We start from the raw sequence: 17,708 nt of genomic DNA, 5'->3' as shown, positions 1-17,708 counted from the left end.
TTCCCAAGACAGTTACACAAGCGCCTTTTGTTTCTTGGATTTTACTGGTAGCAATTATAGGGGATAAGAGGAACCAGAAGGACACTCTCCATGATGCAAGGGTGTCATGGAGTCACAGTGGCAGCCTTGGCCCTGGGAGTCATGGCGACCCTTCTGCGGTGGCCGTGGGACTCTCTCACCCGGCCGGAGTTCCACTCACCAGCCTCAAAGGGCCCCCTGCCGAACACATGCATCAGTGGGGGACACTCCACAGAACCACACAAAGGAGGCTGTGAGGGTGTGTGATGGCATAATCCCAGGGAATGAAAAGGAGGAGGAGAAAAAAGAAACAAGGAGGAAACCCCACATGCCATAACTATGCACCTATTTGTAGGAATACTGAGCATCATTTTTTTTTTTTGTTTTTTTTTTTGTCATTCTCTGAAGTAAGTGACATATTTTATTGATTCTCAACTTCTTTAGCAAACTAATAATAAAAGTTTGGTATATATTATCAAGACATCTATTAGGCCCAAAGAAATCCCAAACTATTTTATGGTGAGTTTGCTTCCTTTTCTTCTGATTCATCATCCATAACCTGTTCTACACCTTCTACTTCTGGAATATAAAGCTGCAGCATATTTTGAATTCCATTTTTCAGAGTAATGATTGAACTGGGGCAGCTTGTACAAGACCCTTGGAGTTTCAGCTGTACAATGCCATCTTCAAAGCCTTTATAGATCACATCTCCTCCATCTTCCTGCACAGTCGGCTGTATTCTACTATCTAACAATTCCTTAATCATTGCCACAACTTCATCATCTTCTTCAGATGCTGCTTCTCCTGAAGATGTTTCCTCCATAACTAGGGGTAAACCAGATGCAAAGAAGTCCATGATTGTTGCATAAATATCTGGTTTGAGCAAATTCCAGTCTAACTCTTCACTTTCCATTTGACATTCCCACCAACAGTGGATAAGTGTGCCTCTTTCTCCACATCCTCTCCAGCACTTGTCATTTTCTGTTTTGTTGATAATGGCCATTCTGGTGGGTGTGAGATGATATCTCATTGTGGTTTTGATTTGCATTTCTCTAATGGCCAGGGACATTGAGCATCTCTTCATGTGCCTTTTGGCCATTTGTATTTCCTCTTCTGAGAGGTGTCTGTTCAAGTCTTTTTCCCATTTTATAATTGGGTTGGCTGTCTTTCTGTTGTTGAGTTGGACGATCTCTTTATAAATTCTGGATACTAGACCTTTATCTGATATGTCATTTCCAAATATTGTCTCCCATTGTGTAGGCTCTCTTTCTACTTTCTTGGTGAAGTTCTTTGATGCACAAAAGTGTTTAATTTTGAGGAGCTCCCATTTATTTATTTCCTTCTTCGGTGCTCTTGCTTTATTTAGGTGTAAGGTCCATAAAACCGCCTCCAATTGTAAGCTTCATAAGATATCTCCCTACATTTTCCTCTAACTGTTTTATGGTCTTAGACCTAATGTTTAGATCTTTGATCCATTTTGAGTTAACTTTTGTGTAGGGTGTGAGATACGGGTCTTCTTTCATTCTTTTGCATATGGATATCCAGTTCTCTAGGCACCATTTATTGAAGAGACTGTTCTGTCCCAGGTGAGTTGGCTTGACTGCCTTATCAAAGATCAAATGTCCATAGATGAGAGGGTCTATATCTGAACACTCTATTCGATTCCATTGGTCGATGTATCTATCTTTATGCCAATACCATGCTGTTTTGACCACTGTGGCTTCATAATATGCCTTAAAGTCAGGCAGTGCGAGACCTCCAGCTTCGTTTTTTTTCCTCAAGATATTTTTAGCAATTCGGGGCACGCTGCCCTTCCAGATAAATTTGCTTATTGGTTTTTCTATTTCTTTGTAACAGTGATGAAATCTGGTCCAAGGAAGACACTTTTTACTCCTTCAATTCTGAATAAGTGCCTTAATTAACATGGGACACAAAGGCACGAAGTGAGCACATGTTGCTGGAAAAATGGCGCCAACAGACTTGCTTGGCACAGAGTTGCCACAAACCTAGCCAAAGGGAAGCAAAACGCTGAAGCTGGTGTGGGAAAATCCATGGTCCTTGTCTCAAGAACTGGTTTTCCTGGAATAAACTTTAAACTGTTGGGATTTGGGGTATCCTGTGTTTGAATGAACATGTATCTTTTTAATTCTTTTAACTCTGGTTCTGAACCAATCATTTCTTGGAGCTTTTCTTAACAATTTATTGGTAAGCCAGACTCCGCACATTATAAGCACTCTACCAACATTTGAATAGTTATATCTGGCTTTATTCTACTCAATTTATTTGAGTAGACCACACCTGTGTTATATAGGGTTGCAGGTAGCAGGAAAAGCGTTCTTTGTACAAACTGATGCAAAGACTGTTTCTTAATGGTGTTTGGATTCATCTTTACATGACAGAATCTAAGGGCAAGACCCCAACTGCGGAGACCCGGGCGGACTCAACACTTCGGTCTGAGGCACTTCCTTCCCCGCTCTGAGGGAGGAACCGCGAGGTGGCGACCGTTCTGCTGGCTAAGACCATCGGCACCCCTATGCGAAGGCTCGGGGCTTACTACCTCCTGAGCATCGTTTTAAAGGACACACTCCACCATGTTAGCACTGATTGGCTCAGAGGAGGTGGATGGGCAGGGGGCTGGGGGGCTTTTCTGTTACAGACCTCTGAATTGTTGACCTGTCACAATGAGGATATATTACATACATTTTTTAAAAGTTCAACTGCAAATAAAAAGCTTCATTTTATATTGATCCAATTTAAACAATTATGATTGTTTTACACGAGCTCACTTAAATCTTCATAACGTTAAATTGATTCACATATTCTCTACAAGACACACTTTTGCTTTCTATTTAGGGTCACGTGGATACGGTTAAGCGTGTGGACTTGATGCCAGATTGCATGTCTTCGGGCTCTAGTTCTGCGTCTTACTGCCTACATGGCTTTGGAGAAGTTCCAAACCCTTAGCCTCAGTCTCCTGCTTTGTAATGTAGGGATGATAACAGCACCTGCTTCATAGGACTGTTTGAGGGGATGTGTTTTAGTTTGCTGTGGCTGCTGCAATGTAACACGCCAGAAATGGACTGGCTTTTATAAAGGGGATTTACTTAGTTACAGATTTACTAATTTGGGAAGGCACGTGTGATGTCTGCTGGGCTTCTCTCCCTGCTTCTGGGTTCAAACAGCTTTCACCAGGGCGGTTCCTATCTGCATTTCCAAATGTCTGGGCCTGAGCCAACTCTGAGCTCTGAACTGAGCTGTGCTGGGTTGTGCTGAGCTGAGCTGAGCTGTTTCTCTCTCTTCTGACCTCTCCCTTTAAGCCTCACTCACTGCAGAAGGCATGCCCCTTAGCCAACCGCAGATGTAATCAGCCACAGATGAAACTCACATACAGGTGCAACAGAACTACCGGGCACCATCACCTGGCCAAGTGACACCTGAACCTATCTACTAATACAGTTAGAATAGTGGCTGACATACAGTAAGCATTGCGTCAGTTATTTGTAATCTCTCTGGGTTGAAAGCACATCATTTATTATAGTAGCTGAGGCTTTTGAAATAAAGCATATTTTTATTGCCACAATAAAAAATACCTCTGTAGTAATCTATATGTGCATAATGCATATAAAACAACCATGCACTATGAAATTTAAATATGCAACCTATAAAAATTACTAAAATCTTGAAAATTTAGGAGGGTATTCAAATGATAATAAAAAAGTTTCTCAGATTATATCAAATATAGGAAAATACAGAGTAAAGGAGGATGCAAGTACATTTTTACCTGAAAATAAATTTGCCATAAGAAAACCTCAGTAGGTGCTAAAGGACTGTAAAATGTTCCAGCACTCTTCTGGTTTCTCTGGGATGGGCTGTGGGAGGATCATGGCTTATTACTGCTTTATACGTCCTCTGTTGATGGACATTTAAATTGCCTTACAAATAATGTAAAGACTTAGTTCTAAAGGCAAAATAAGCCAGAAACAAAAGAGCAATTATTGCATGGTCTCCTTAGAAAACGCTTATAAGTAAAAGGGGCCCAGATTGTAAGCTCCTGTAGGAGTCACATTTAGTCTGGAGTGGTAATTGTTATTTCTGGATTTGAAGAGGTTGTTTTATATATGTATAACCTGGTATTCAGAGATAAGAATGAAGGCGATCAGGTCAGGATTAAGGTAATTCAGAACAGAGGGGTAAGGATGACATTGACTCTATTTTACAACCTAATCTACTCTTTGACACCAAAGGAAGAAAGGTTTATTTTGTCCGAAACCTAAATGTTCTGTAGCACATAATCTACTCAACCTGTCTGCATAGATCATTTACCACTGAAACACAGGGAGCCCAGAATAAGAATGAGGGCCTTTAATCCTGTATAGTTTAATGTAATGCCTGGATACAGCCTAGAGTATATTAAGTGGATTTTCAAAAAGTATTTGCAAAGTTCCTTGAGGGATGGGAGAAAAAATATGGAACTATTAAACTTTACCACCAACGAAACCTCTGATACTGTGTCAAATATTATCAAATTAGACACCCAAATCAATAGGCCAAGCCCTTGATCTTGAGGTTTGCTCTTGGGAAGTTTATGTATATAGCAGAAAAGTTTAGCCTACCTATAAATATGCCTGAGAGTTACTTCTAGAGGACCTCTCTTGTTGCCCAGATATGGCCTCACTCTCTAAGCCCAACTTTGCAAGTGAAACCATTACCCGCCTCCCTACATGGGACACGACATCCAAGGGTGAAAGTCAACCTGGCAGCATGGAAGATGATTCCCAGGGATGAGCCTTGCCCTGGCACTGTGGGATCAACAATGTCAACAATGCCAAAAGGGTGAAAAGAAGTATAACAAATGAGGTGTCAGTGGCTGAGAGAGGTCAAATAGAGTCGAGAGGTTACACTGGAGGTCACTCTTACACAAGCTTCAGTTAGACATTGCAACCTACCATAATTTACCAACCCCCAATCAAAACCATACAAGCCAATCCTAAAAAAACACCTAGGGAAATATATAAGATTCTATAAAAGTTCGATGCACTAGGATAACTTTCCAGAAACCTAAAACCTCCAGATGGGTCCTTGAACCAGATAAGTCCTGAAATGCAGAGGGGCCAGCCTCTCCAAAACACCAGCTAGTTCCATCCCCCTATCCCATATTATCAAATGTCCCTTTCAACATGAAAAAGTTAGAATGGGCATAGTCCAAATACCCCTAAAGAATGGGAGAAAGATCAAAGGTGATGGTGGAGTTATACAGAGAAGGTAGGGTTTAACAAATGAGTTTGCTTGCTGAATCACTATATTGATATTTCTTCTGTTCCCAGTATGTTAGAACACCTAGAAGTAAAAATCTAAAATTGTGGAATTGTAACCCATACCAAACTCTGTGATCTGTTCTACAACTAATCGTTGCGCTGTACATTGAAATTTATTGCTTTTTTTGTATATATATCATTTTCACACACAGAAATATAATGATTCCTTCTTTATATATATATATATATATATATATATTCCTTCTAGCCTCCAATGTTCTGGAGCAGCTAGAAGGAACAATCTGAGAGGATGGTATGGTAGCCCGTGACAAACTCTGGGATCTGTCCTGTAACCACTTGTTGAAGAGGGCTTTGAAAACTATTGCTTTTTTCTTTCTTTGCTTTGTATACATGTTACACTATACAATTTAAAAAGTTAAAAAAAAAAAAAAGACTTAGTTTAAGCTTCTCATTTTTCTCGGTTGATATTTTTTCCCTAGTATGTCTCGTTCAGTTAGGGTTTTACAGGCACTGGGCAACTGGCTGCTCTGCTCTCTTTCCTAAGCTGAAGATCCTCTTTCCTAGATACTCAACAGGAATTTCGCTCTCTTTTAAACTAAGCCTATCTAAAATAGAATAAATACCACCCCAGGACTGCTGGTGTTCATTTTATCTGGGACGCAGTGCAATTGTTCAGAATTCCCCCTCACGTACTCTCTCACATCCGTGCTGCCGTGGCTGTGTGGGTGAAGTTCCAATATTCAGTTCACAACCAACTACACTCCTGGGCAGGGAAAGCAGGAGCTATACAGCTGGGGAGGAAGAGCTCAGAGAGAGCCACCTTGGGCCTGACAACACCTGTCTCAAATGCCCCTTGTCTACACCTGCCTCACAACACTGAGAACCTTTAAAGAGCGTCCTTCCGAGTTCAGCGCTGATCAGTCCATCTCCTACGGGTTTAGAGACATAGTCAAGCTGAGGGAATCTCCTTTTGGAAAAGGAGACCTCCTGTTAATGTTGGGCAAGACTTCCTCAGCAAGAGCAGGAGGCAACCTGCCTGTCTCAGGCAGTAAGCCCCTCCGGAGAGACCTGGTCCTGTGCCAGGTGGAGGGGAGCGGTTATCTCAGGAAGAACCGGTGGTGCCAGGGGCAGCAAACCCGTGCCAAGGCCACATCCCAGGGAGGAGGGAGGTGGCAGGAGGTGGGACCACATGCGAGCCATGCTCCAAGCATTCAGTCCATGCTCCATTGTTGCCCTGGGCTTACAAAATACAAGCTAAAATATAAAATTATTGAGAATTTCAGGAGAGCAATCACAGAGCACTGACCTCAAGTGGGGTCCTGACTAAGGGCCCCATGACTGCCCTGGCTGGACACTGGTGAACTGGTCTTGTTACCAGACAAAGGCCATGGATTTTTATTCCCAACACGCTCAATAACCAATTCCTGAGACACTGGGGTTTCAAAGAGAGAAAGAGTTTATTACTGCCCGTGTAGCAGGAGAGCAAACAGCCTAAAGGCCCAAAATCTGTCTCCCTGAACAAAAAGGAACTGGAGGTTTTTAAGGATTCTGGCAAGGGAAGATGAGGTCATTTCAGGTAGTGAATTCGAGGTAGAAGTTCAAAACAGGAAACATTGCTAAACAGTGTTAACATAAATTAACAGAAATTGAAAGGAAAGGAGGCAGAGCTATCTATCTTTCAATGGCAGGCTTATCGGATGTTTTACAAATGTAAGGGACTGAGGCTAGTTAATGACTGTTTTCCTTATCATTAGGACCTACTAAGAAAATGACCAGATAAAGGGCATAACAGCTTTCATAGCCACGCAGGCATCAGATAAAAGCCAGGGCCTTTTATAAGCCTTCCGGATGTCCAAACAGCTTAATTACAGTTCAGGGCTTCCAAGTACTATTCCTTGTTCATTCCAAAATCCCAAAAAGCAAAAGCAACATTTATATAATGATTCAGTAATTAAAATCATCCCTTAAATCCTTATTTCTCCGTTACAGTCTTGAAACTGGCTCATCCATGTCTTCATCTGCCAGGGCTGCTGAAACAAAGTGCCTCAGACCAGCTGTCTTACACAACAGAAGCTCATTATCTCACAATTCTGAAGGCAGAAAGTCCAAAGTCAAGGTGCTTTCTGGCTGTGGTTTGCTGCAGATCCACGTATTCCTGAGGCAAGATAGAATAGGGGATCAAAGTTGTGGTCCCCAGTTCCTATCCAGCTCTGAGAGGGTTAATGCACAGCTGCAAACTTCATGGAACAAAAATTTCCCCTAAAGCCTCAAAATCCCTCAAAGTCATAATGCTGGCAAAATCACAGGCCTAAAGCAGACTCTTAGTTAATGACAGAAAGCTTGAGATCATAAATGTTGTTAAACATCTGCCCAGAAACAATTTCTGAGTATGCGATGGAGCTTCCCGATCACTGATAGTTATCTCCTTGTGAAATGAAGAAGACACCTGGTGTTCCAAGGCAGAGAAGGAAAAATCAGTGCTGCAAAACCTCCCTATAAAACAAGCTGTGGGGTGGAATCCCTTCCCCTGCGGTGTGACCACCCCCTAGAAAATGTTCCAAGAAGCTTCCCCCACCCATGATTTCCAGGAAAACCACAGAGGCCACCCCAGACCCTGCCATCTTGCCCTCCAGCAGCTGTGATCTTGAGATAAGCTCCCTTTACCCAATATCCACCCTCGGACAGCTGCAACCCTGAATGACTACAGCAGCATTTAAATTTCAAACCTGGCCAGTGAAAAGCTGCCGACTCCCAACTTAGCCCCCTACTTCCAGAACCAACCAGTGGAAACCTGCCAACTTCCCGTGCCCACGCTTGACAAAGAAATCCCACTGCCTCCCTTTCCCTTTTTCCCGCCAACCATCCTACATAAGCTGCACCCCTTCCCCATCTCGGTGCTGTCAACACCTTAGGCTCCAGCACACCTGCGCATAGCCTTGCAGTAAAGCTCCTTTGATTGAGTTTTGGTCTCTTTTCCTTTCTCTTGGCCGATAAACCTATCAAGATCCACGCCATTCGGGATGCATCTTGCTCTCGAGCACATCTGCACTAACCCTTTCGCGTGTGCTAACCTTCCAATGAACTTTACTACTCACTGCTACTGGTCCGATTATGGCCCTGAATTCTTTCCATGATGAGACCCCAAACCTGGAGCAGGGCTCAGCTGACTCTGATGTCAGCAAAGCTTCAGCTACATCTTTTGGTGAGCCAACCAGGAGAGTAGCAGCTCCCACATAAGCCACCAGGCAACAGAATCTGCCCTTTGTAAGCCATGCCTCTCAACACTGACTCCTGCCGCTGCGCTTGGCCCTTTCTCCCTGTCGACCTCTTCCTGGCCACCTTTGTCCTTATCCTTGTCACTCTCCTTGGTCTGTTTCCCTCCCGTCTGGTGGGCTGCTCGTCCAGGTCCTCCCCCTTCCTTCCCCACTGAAGGTGCATTCGCTCTTCTTTCTGTCCCTTTGCTTTTGGCTGCTAAGTCCAGGTATTTATCCTTGGTCTTCTCTACTGTTCTTTGTCCTTTAGGTGGACTCAATGCTGGGTTTGCAGTAAGATTTTTCAAGGGTGACTTCCTGTGGTGCAGTAGTTGTTGAATTCCAGGGGACCATCCTTAAAGCCCCTGGAGAGATATTCATTCCTGGCCTTGCCCTCTCCTATTCCCCGCCCTATTCCCAGAGGTAATTCTCCAGGATATTCTCACCCACCTTCTCCTTTCTATGAATCTCACAAGAAGCCCTATTTTCTCAAAGACATTAGTTTCTATTCCCAAAGGAAAAGAGAAGACTCAAGGTTAGCCAAGCGAGACCCCTGCCCCTGCAAGTTGTCTGTTTGCGGTGGTTTTTAGATCCGGTCACGTACAAGCTAGCAAAGATGTCCTGCCTCCATGGTTGGAAAAGGAGCTGCGATTCGCTCAGGGCCCGGGGTGAGAGCACTGACCCCCCAGGTCTCCAAACCTGGCTAGGAGTTAAGTGGTGCACAGGGACCCATTCTCCCAGAGTCTCAGGTTTTCTCCCCGCAGGGATGCGCGGGGCGAGGTGTTACAGGAACTTCCTTGGTTGAGGGACACGCAGGCCGCCCGGCCTTAGTGGGACAGTGTCCCTGGGTCTCTCTCCTCTCGGAGTCGGGGCCGCACACCCAACGTCCTGACCCATAGTCCCCTGGACTGCATCGTGAAAAACCACAAGACCTACCAAACCCAAATTTAAAACGAGAAAGTAGATGCCTTACTGTAATGTTGCTTGGCCTCAATTTAAATTCGAAGGGGAGGACTGGCTTCAAAACAGCACCCTTGGCTTTCACACCATTCTCTAATTAGGTGTTTTTTGCAAAAGGGAAGGGAAGTGGTCTGAAATCCCATATGTTCAGCTTTTTGTGGCTCTGTGTCCAGACAGGGACATGAGGGGGTCTTGTAAAGTGTGCTATCTTAAGGGGGAATTAAAAGAGAAATCCTTCTTACCTCAGACAAGGAAGGAAGCTGATATATTGGATGGCCTATTGTTAGCCAAACCCCAAAAGACTCTGGGATGATCTTTTCCCGTGGCCAGACCTGGAGCCTACAGGAACTGAGGCTCCCATTGGAGCTTCCCAGCCCACTGCACCCCCCTTACTCAGGTCTGGCAGGACATACTTGCAATGGAGTCCCCTACCACCCCCCACTCCCCCTGAAAGTTAAAAAGGTTTTAGAAGGAAATGGAATGTGTCCTGTCTAAGAGGTGGCAATGGAAGTGTGGGAAATATTAGGGCCCATATCCCCTCTTCTATGACTGACTTAGCACAGTGCAAAAAACAATTGGAGAGAGGTGCCAAGATGGTGGCATTGCAAGGTGTTGGATTTAGTTTGTCCTCCAGAGCAGCTAATAAATAGCCAGGAACAGCATAGAACAACTGATGGGGCTACGGTTGTGACAGAACACACAGCGTACCCCAGTCTGGTCCAGTTGGACTGCCTGCAAGCCCCCCCAGTACCATGAGTCCCCCAAGTCACAGTGGCTGGCACCCCTCCCCCACAAGCTGCTTCCCAGAGGGGAAAGGAAAGGGACTTTACCAGCAGCAGGGGCTGAGTCCAACCAAACTTCAATTGTGGAATTAATTCACAAATTCTGACTACTGAAAATAGGCCCCCAGCTCAGCTGAACCTCGAGTAAAAGCAGAGGTCACTGGTTTTTGCTCCAGCACCAAATAGGCAGGACAAGAAACAAGAAAACAAGAACTGCAAAATTCTGATCTGTACCTAAGCTAGAGGTCCAGACCAAACTGGACTGAATGTCAAAGAGCAGTTAGACCACAAAGTCATCCAGCAAGAAAATCCTAGGTGAAAAAAGTGAAAACAATCTCCAGAATAAACTAACTAAGGTAATTAAATGCTTAGAGGCCAGCAAAAAATAATGAATCATACTAGGAAAATTGAAGATATGGCCCAGTCAAAGGAACAAACTAACAATTCAAATGAGATACAAGAGTTGAAACAATTAATTCAGAATGTTCGAACAGACATGAAAAACCTCATAAAAAATCAGTGAATTGAGGGAAGATATAAAGAAGGCAAGGGATGAACAAAAAGAAGACATCAAAAGTCTGAAAAAAAAAATCACAGAACTTATGGAAATGAAAGGCACAGTAGAAGAAATTAAAAAAACAATGTAAACTTACAATGTCAGATTTTAAGAGGCAGAAGGTAGGATTAGTGAACTGGAGGATGGGACATCTGAAATCCGACAAGCAAAAGAAAATATAGGGAAAAGAATGCAAAAATATGAGCAGGGACTCAGGGAATTGAATGACAACATGAAGTACATGAATATACATGTTGTGGGTGTCCCAGAAGGAGAAGAGAAGGGAAAAGGAGGAGAAAAACTAATGGAGGAAATTATCACTGAAAATTTCCCAACTCTTATGAAAGATTTAAAATTACAGATCCAAGAAGTGCAGCATACCCCAAATAGAATAGATCCAGACATACTTCAAGACACTTACTAATCAGAATGTCAGATGTCAAAGGGAAAGAGAGAATCTTCAAAGCAGCAAGAGAAAATCTATCTATGACATACAAGGGAAGTCCGATAAGACTATGCATAGATTTCTCAGCAGAAACCATGGAGGTGAGAAGACAGTGGGATGATATATTTAAATTACTAAAAGAGAAAAACTGCCAAACAGGAATTCTATATCCAGCAAAACTATCCTTCAAAAATGAAGGAGAAATTAAAACATTTTCAGACAAAAAAATCACTGAGAGAATTTGTGGCCAAGAGACTGGCTCTGCAAGAAATACTAAAGGGAGCACTAGAGGCAGATATGAAAAGACAGGAGAGAGAGGTGTGGAGATGAGTGTAGAAATGAAGACTATCAGTAAAGGTAAAAAGAATAAAGGTTAGATATGACATATAAAATCCAAAAGGCAAAATGGTAGAAGAAAGTACTACCCATACAGTAATAACACTAAATATTAATGGATTAAACTCCCAAATCAAAAGACATAGACTGGCAGAATGGATTAAAAAACAGAACCCATCTATATGCTTTGTCTACAGGATATGCATCTTAGACCCAAGGATAAAGATAGATTGAAAGTGAAAGATTGGGAAAGAATATTCCATGCAAATAACAATCAGAAAAGAGCAGGAGTTGCTAAACTAATATCCAACAAATTAGACTTCACATGTAAAACAGTTAAAAGAGACAAGGAAGGACACTATGTATTAATGGATAGAACATCTAGACAGAGGATCAATAAAGAAACAGAGAATTTGAATAATATAATAAATGAGCTAGACTTAACAGACATTTATAGAACATTACATCCCACAACAGCAGGATATACCTTTTTCTCAAGTGCTCATGGATCATTCTCAAGGACAGACCATATGCTGGGTCACAAAGCAAGGCTCAATAAATTTAAAAAGATTGAAATTATACAAAACACTTTCTCAGCTCATAAAGGAATGAAGTTGAAAATCAATAATAGGCAGAGTGCCAGAAAATTCACAAATATGTGGAGGCTCAACAACACACTCTTAAACAACCAGTGGGTCAAGGAAGAAATTACAAGAGAAATCAGTAAATATCTCCAGGCAAATGCAAATGAAAACACAATGTATCGAAATTTACGGGATGCAACAAAGGCAGTGCTAAGAGGGAAACTTATTGCCCTAAATGCCTATATGAAAAAAGAACAAAGAGCAAAAATCGAGGAATTAACTGTCCACTTGGAAGAACTAGAGAAAGAACAACAAACTAACCCAAAAGCAAACAAAAGAAAAAGAAATATTGAAGATTAGAGCAGAAACTAATGAAATCGAGAACAACAAAAATGATCGAGAAAATTAACAAAACCAGAATTTGGTTCTATGAGAAAATCAATAAGATTGATGGACCCAAGCGAGGTTGACAAAAAGAAGAAGAGAGAGGATGCAAATAAATAAAATCAGACACAGAAGAGGAGACATAACCTCTGACTCCACAGAAATAAAGGAAGTAATGACAGGATACTATGAACAACTTTATGCTAATAAACTCGACAATGTAGATGAAATGGACAACTTCCTAGAAAGGCATGAACAACCAACATTGACTCAAGAAGAAATAGACGGCCTCAACGAACCAGTCACAAGTAAAGAAATTGAATCAGTCATTAAGAAGTTCCCCAAAAAGAAATGTCCAGGACTAAATGACTTCACATGTGAATTCTACCAAACATTCAAGAAAGAATTACTACCAATCCTGCTCAAATTCTTTTAAAAAATTGAAGAAAAGGGAAAGCTACTTAACGCATTCTATGAAGCCAATATCACCCTCATACCAAAGCCAGACAAGGATATTACAAAAAAAGAAAACTACAGACCAATCTCTCTAATGAATATAGATGCAAAAATCCTCAACAAAATTCTAGCAAATAAAATCCAGCAACACATTAAAAGAATTATACATCATGACCAAATAGGATTCATCCCAGGTATGCAAGGATGGTTCAACATAAGATAATTATTTAACATAATACACCATGTCAACAAATCAAAGCAGAAAAACCACATGATCATCCCAACAGATGCAGAAAAGGCATTTGACAAAATTCAATGTCCTTTCCTGTTGAAAACACTTCAAAAGCGAGCAAGAGAAGGAAACTTCTTCAACATGGTAAAGGGAATATATGAAAAACCCACAGCTAACATCATCCTCAGTGGGCAAAAACTGAAAACTTTTCCCCTAAGATCAGGAACAAGACAAGAATGTCCACTATCACCATTGTTATTCAACATCGTGTTGGAAGTTCTAGCCAGAGCAATTAGACAAGAAAAAGAAATACAAGGCACCAAAATTGGAAAGGAAGAGGAAAAACTCTCACTGTTTGCAGATGATATGATAGCATATGTCGAAAACACTGAAAAATCCACAGCAAAACTACTAGAGCTAATAAATGAGTACAGCAAAGTGGCAGGTTACAAGGTCAACACTCAAAAATCTGTAGTGTTTCTATACACTAGTAATGAACAATCTGAGGGGGAAATCATGAAAAAAATCCATTTACAATTGCAACCAAAAGAATAAGATATTTAGGAATAAATTTAACTGCAATGTTCTCTGCTCTCTCTGAATATCTTTCACTCTCCAAAATGTTTACTCTTTATAGGACTCCAGAAATTTATCGAGACCCACCCAAATGGGTGGAGACATGTTGTCACCTAATCCAGCTTAACAACCACTCTTGACTAAATCACATCTCCAGGGAGATGGTCCTGCAGGGTGTTCTTGATGCTGTTCTGTTATTTTATTTCTGTAAGCAGAACCGAGAGGGTTTGGTTCAACAAAAAACTATGATTAGTAATATTATACTGTTGTTTCATATTATGTCGATCAGTTACTGACAGAAGGTTAGAAAATGTTTTAATTTTATAACATTTTAAAAACCTTTCTATAATCTGCAACATATTAAATGAACTTTACTTTGGGCACCTTATTTTTATAAAGTTAAAGAACAAATGCTGGGCAACTGTTTGGAATTAAAAGATATCCTTCAGAGATTCAGAGAGAGCAGAGGAGAATGACATAGCCACGAGAAGCAGAGTTCACCCACCAGTGACCTCTGGAAATGAAGAAGGAAAATGCCTCCCGGGGAGCTTCATGAAACAGGAAGCCAGAAGAAGAAGCTAGCAGATGACGCCGTGTTTGCCATGTGCACTTCCAGATGAGAGAGAAACCCTGAACTTCATCGGCCTTCTTGAACCAAGGTATCTTTCCCTGGATGCCTTTGATTGGACATTTCTATAGACTTGCTGTAATTGGGACATTTTCTCGGCCTTAGAACTGTATATTAGCAACTTATTAAATTCCCCTTTTTAAAAGCCATTCCATTTCTGGTATATTGCATTCCAGCAGCTAGCGAACTAGAACAGATTTTGGTACTGGACAGTGGGGTGCTGCTGCTGTGGTTTGCAGTACCAAACATGTTGGAACGGCTTTTTAAATGGATAAGGGGAAGATCCTGGAAGAGTTGTGAAAAGTTTGATAGAGAAGGCCTAGAATGCTTTGAAGAGACTGTTGGTAGAAATGTGGACTCTAAAGACACTTCTGATAAAGTCTTAGACAGAAATGAGACATGTGTCATTACAGACTGGAAGGAAGGTGATCCTTGCTTTAAAATGGCAGATAATCTGGCAAAGTTGACTACTGGTTTTGGCTGGAAGGCAGATTTTAAAAGCCATGAACTTGGATATTTAGCAGAGGAGATTTCCAAATTAAATGTCAAAAGTGCAGCCTGGTTTCTCCTTGCAGCTTATAGTGAAATGCGACAGGAAAGAGATAATCAGCTGAGAACTGAACTCTTAGATACAAAGAAGCCAGAAATTGCTGTCCTGGAAAATTCTGGGCCTCCAGAAAGGGAGACCCCAAAGAATAGAGCCCTGTCTGAAGATTTGACCAGATATGAAACCAGTCAGTCATCTCAGAGAAAGTCAGGATCGGACATGGAGTTATCCAGGAAGGATTTGTGGAAACTCCTTATGTCTGATGGGCATGATCCGAGGCTACTGCATAGAAAGCCAACAAGAGTGTTGTGGGACCTGTATAAACAGCCGCTGCCAGTCTGGACTGGGAGGTTCAGAGAAGGGACACATTGGAGGAAAAATAACTTCAGAGGCAAAACCATGGAGGCTGAGGTCTGAAGTCAGGAAGCCTTGGGCCAGGAGAGTGGACCCACCCAAGCCCGTGGAGAGGGTGAGTTTGCCCCAAAGGCAGAGAATGGGCCTTCCACCTCGTGCAGTGGAAGAGTCATGCCGCCTCAGGCCTTGGAGAAGGTGAAGCACATTCCTTGGGGTTTGGGGAGAGCCTGGCTGCCACCACATGGAGGGGTTGAACGTGTGCCCCGGAGATGGCATAGAGCCTGGGTGCGGCCCCAATGCTTGGAGAGGGTGGAACTGAGAAAAAGGTGGTCTCCCCAGTGTCCTCCAAGGTTGTATTTGGAGAGAGGCAGGCCTCTGTGTAGGCCCTTGGAAAGGGTGGGACTGCCACTTTCTAAAGCCCTGAGGATAAATGACTCTCAGATTTTGAAATCTAATGGACTTTGCCCTGCTGGTTTTCGAAATTGTATGGGTCCGGTGACCCCTGTGTTCTTTCCTCCCTATGGAAATGTGTATATGTATCCTATGAATGTTCCTCCTTTGTATGTCGGCAGCAAATAACTTGTTATGAGTTTTCAAAGGTCCAGAGCAAATGGAGAGAATTTTGCCTTAGAACAGACCATGCCTATAACTGACTTGATGAGATTTTATACTGTCTCTAATTTTGTACTTCATTGTATTGCCACAGAAAGGTTTAAGGTTTCTGATATTGTTATGAAATTAATGTATTTTGTATATGGGAAAAACATGTCTTTTTTAGGGGCCACAGGGTAGAATGTGCTGGTTTGAAAGGAAGTATGCCCCTTAGAAAAGCCATGTTTTAATCAAAATATCATTTCATAAAGGTAGAATAATATCTATTCAATACTGTATGTTTGAAACTGTAATCAGATCATCTCCCTGGATGATGTGATTTAGTCAAGAATGGTTGTTAAACTAGATTAGGCAGCAACATGTCTCCACCCATTTGGGTGGGTCTTGATTGGTTTATTGGAGTCCTATAAAAGAGGAAATATTTTGGAGAATGAGAGGTTTGGAGAGTGCAGAGAATGCTGCAGCACCACCAGAGTCCACGAGCCAGCGATCTTTGGAGATGAAGAAGGATAATACCTCCCGGGGAGCTTCATGAAACAGGAAGCCAGGAGAGAAAGCTAATAGATGATGCCGTGTCTGCCATGTGCCCTTCCAGCCGAGAGAGAAGCCCTAACTGCTCGCCATGTGTCTTCTCACTTGAGAGAGAAGCCTTGAACTTCATCAGCCTTCTTGAACCAAGGTATCTTACCCTGGATGGATACCTTGATTGGATATTTCTATAGAATTGTTTGAATTGGGGCATTTTCTTGGCCTTAGAACTGTAAACCAGCAACTCATTAAATTCTCCCTTTTAAAAGCCATTCCGCTTCTGGTGTGTTGCATTCTGGCAGCTAGCAAACTAGAACACAGGCTAACAGTCTAAGAAAACTTTGTCACTTTATCAGACAGAGAGCTAAATTTTAGTCTTGCATCAGTATATTACTGGATACTAAAACTTGCAAAAATTTTATAGCTAGATCCATCAAATTTTTTCCCAACTTTGACCATAATTTCCTTTTCCACAAATATTTTGTGACTTACTATATCCACTCAGGTTTTGTCTATTTTTTCTTCATTTTGTAACAGTCATTCATTTTATCTTAGGACAAAACTACTCTTTATTTTCTTTTAATGAAAACACATCCTTGATATCCTTCATATTTATGTTTTAAAATGATTTTGGAAGCTGTTTTTAAATAAACATCTCACCACATACAATTACCATCAGAATTAAACTTGTTAGAATAATGTTAAATACCCAAAATGCTTTAGTTAATGCATATTTGAAGCATTAAAACACAATTTCTTAACAAGAATTAATGGCATATATAGATATTAAATTTGTTTCCTAAAAAATTGTACTTTTTCAAAATTTTGTGATTACATAATTTTTAAAAAGTTTGAACATAAGGCACCTCATTTTATTCGTGACTTCTCTTACAAAATGAATCTAATTACAAGATACTATTGAAATTTAGAGACCCCTTTTTAGGCTCTTCAATACTATTTTGGAATAAAGGGGGCTGATTGCCAATTTCCTATGTGACTGTCCTGCAGTACTTAATCCCAAGGGGGTGGCTGGGCGCCCAAGGAGATTTCCTGGAGCTTAAATGTCTTTATCAAGTACTCCCCTTTCTGGAAGAAGAGCTGACTCTCCAAGAAGGAATGTGCATAAACAACCTCAAATCACAGAGTGACAAGGTCACTGCAGGGACATTGGAGATCCTTTCCT

At 41.7% G+C, this 17,708-nt stretch overlaps 1 protein-coding gene across 1 annotated transcript; it reads right to left on the bottom strand.

The window, feature by feature from the left end:
- Nucleotides 1-411: 411 nt before the first annotated feature.
- Nucleotides 412-2,581, bottom strand: LOC143679646 (NFU1 iron-sulfur cluster scaffold homolog, mitochondrial-like). The gene is made up of 3 exons (XM_077155881.1): nucleotides 2,025-2,581; nucleotides 1,866-1,931; nucleotides 412-929 (listed from the first exon to the last, which is right to left on the bottom strand). Exons 1-3 carry the CDS (start codon nucleotides 2,192-2,194, stop codon nucleotides 533-535), a joined length of 633 nt encoding a protein of 210 aa, XP_077011996.1. The 5' UTR covers nucleotides 2,195-2,581; the 3' UTR covers nucleotides 412-532.
- Nucleotides 2,582-17,708: the final 15,127 nt, after the last annotated feature.

This window comes from Tamandua tetradactyla, chromosome 4 (assembly GCF_023851605.1).
Source record: "Tamandua tetradactyla isolate mTamTet1 chromosome 4, mTamTet1.pri, whole genome shotgun sequence".
Classification (NCBI taxonomy): Eukaryota; Metazoa; Chordata; class Mammalia; order Pilosa; family Myrmecophagidae; genus Tamandua; species Tamandua tetradactyla.
Note: the sequence above shows the minus strand (reverse complement) of the source record. Positions and strands in the feature narration are given on the sequence as shown.

Coding starts and splice junctions, on each gene's coding strand:
- LOC143679646 (XM_077155881.1), bottom strand. CDS start 2,194: ATGATTGGTTCAGAACCAGAGTTAAAAGAATTAAAAAGATACATGTTC. Junction 1,932..2,024: donor TTTTGCTTCCCTTTGGCTAG/GTTTGTGGCAAC, acceptor ATGTTAATTAAG/GCACTTATTCAGAATTGAAG. Junction 930..1,865: donor GATTTCATCACTGTTACAAA/GAAATAGAAAAA, acceptor GGAATGTCAAAT/GGAAAGTGAAGAGTTAGACT.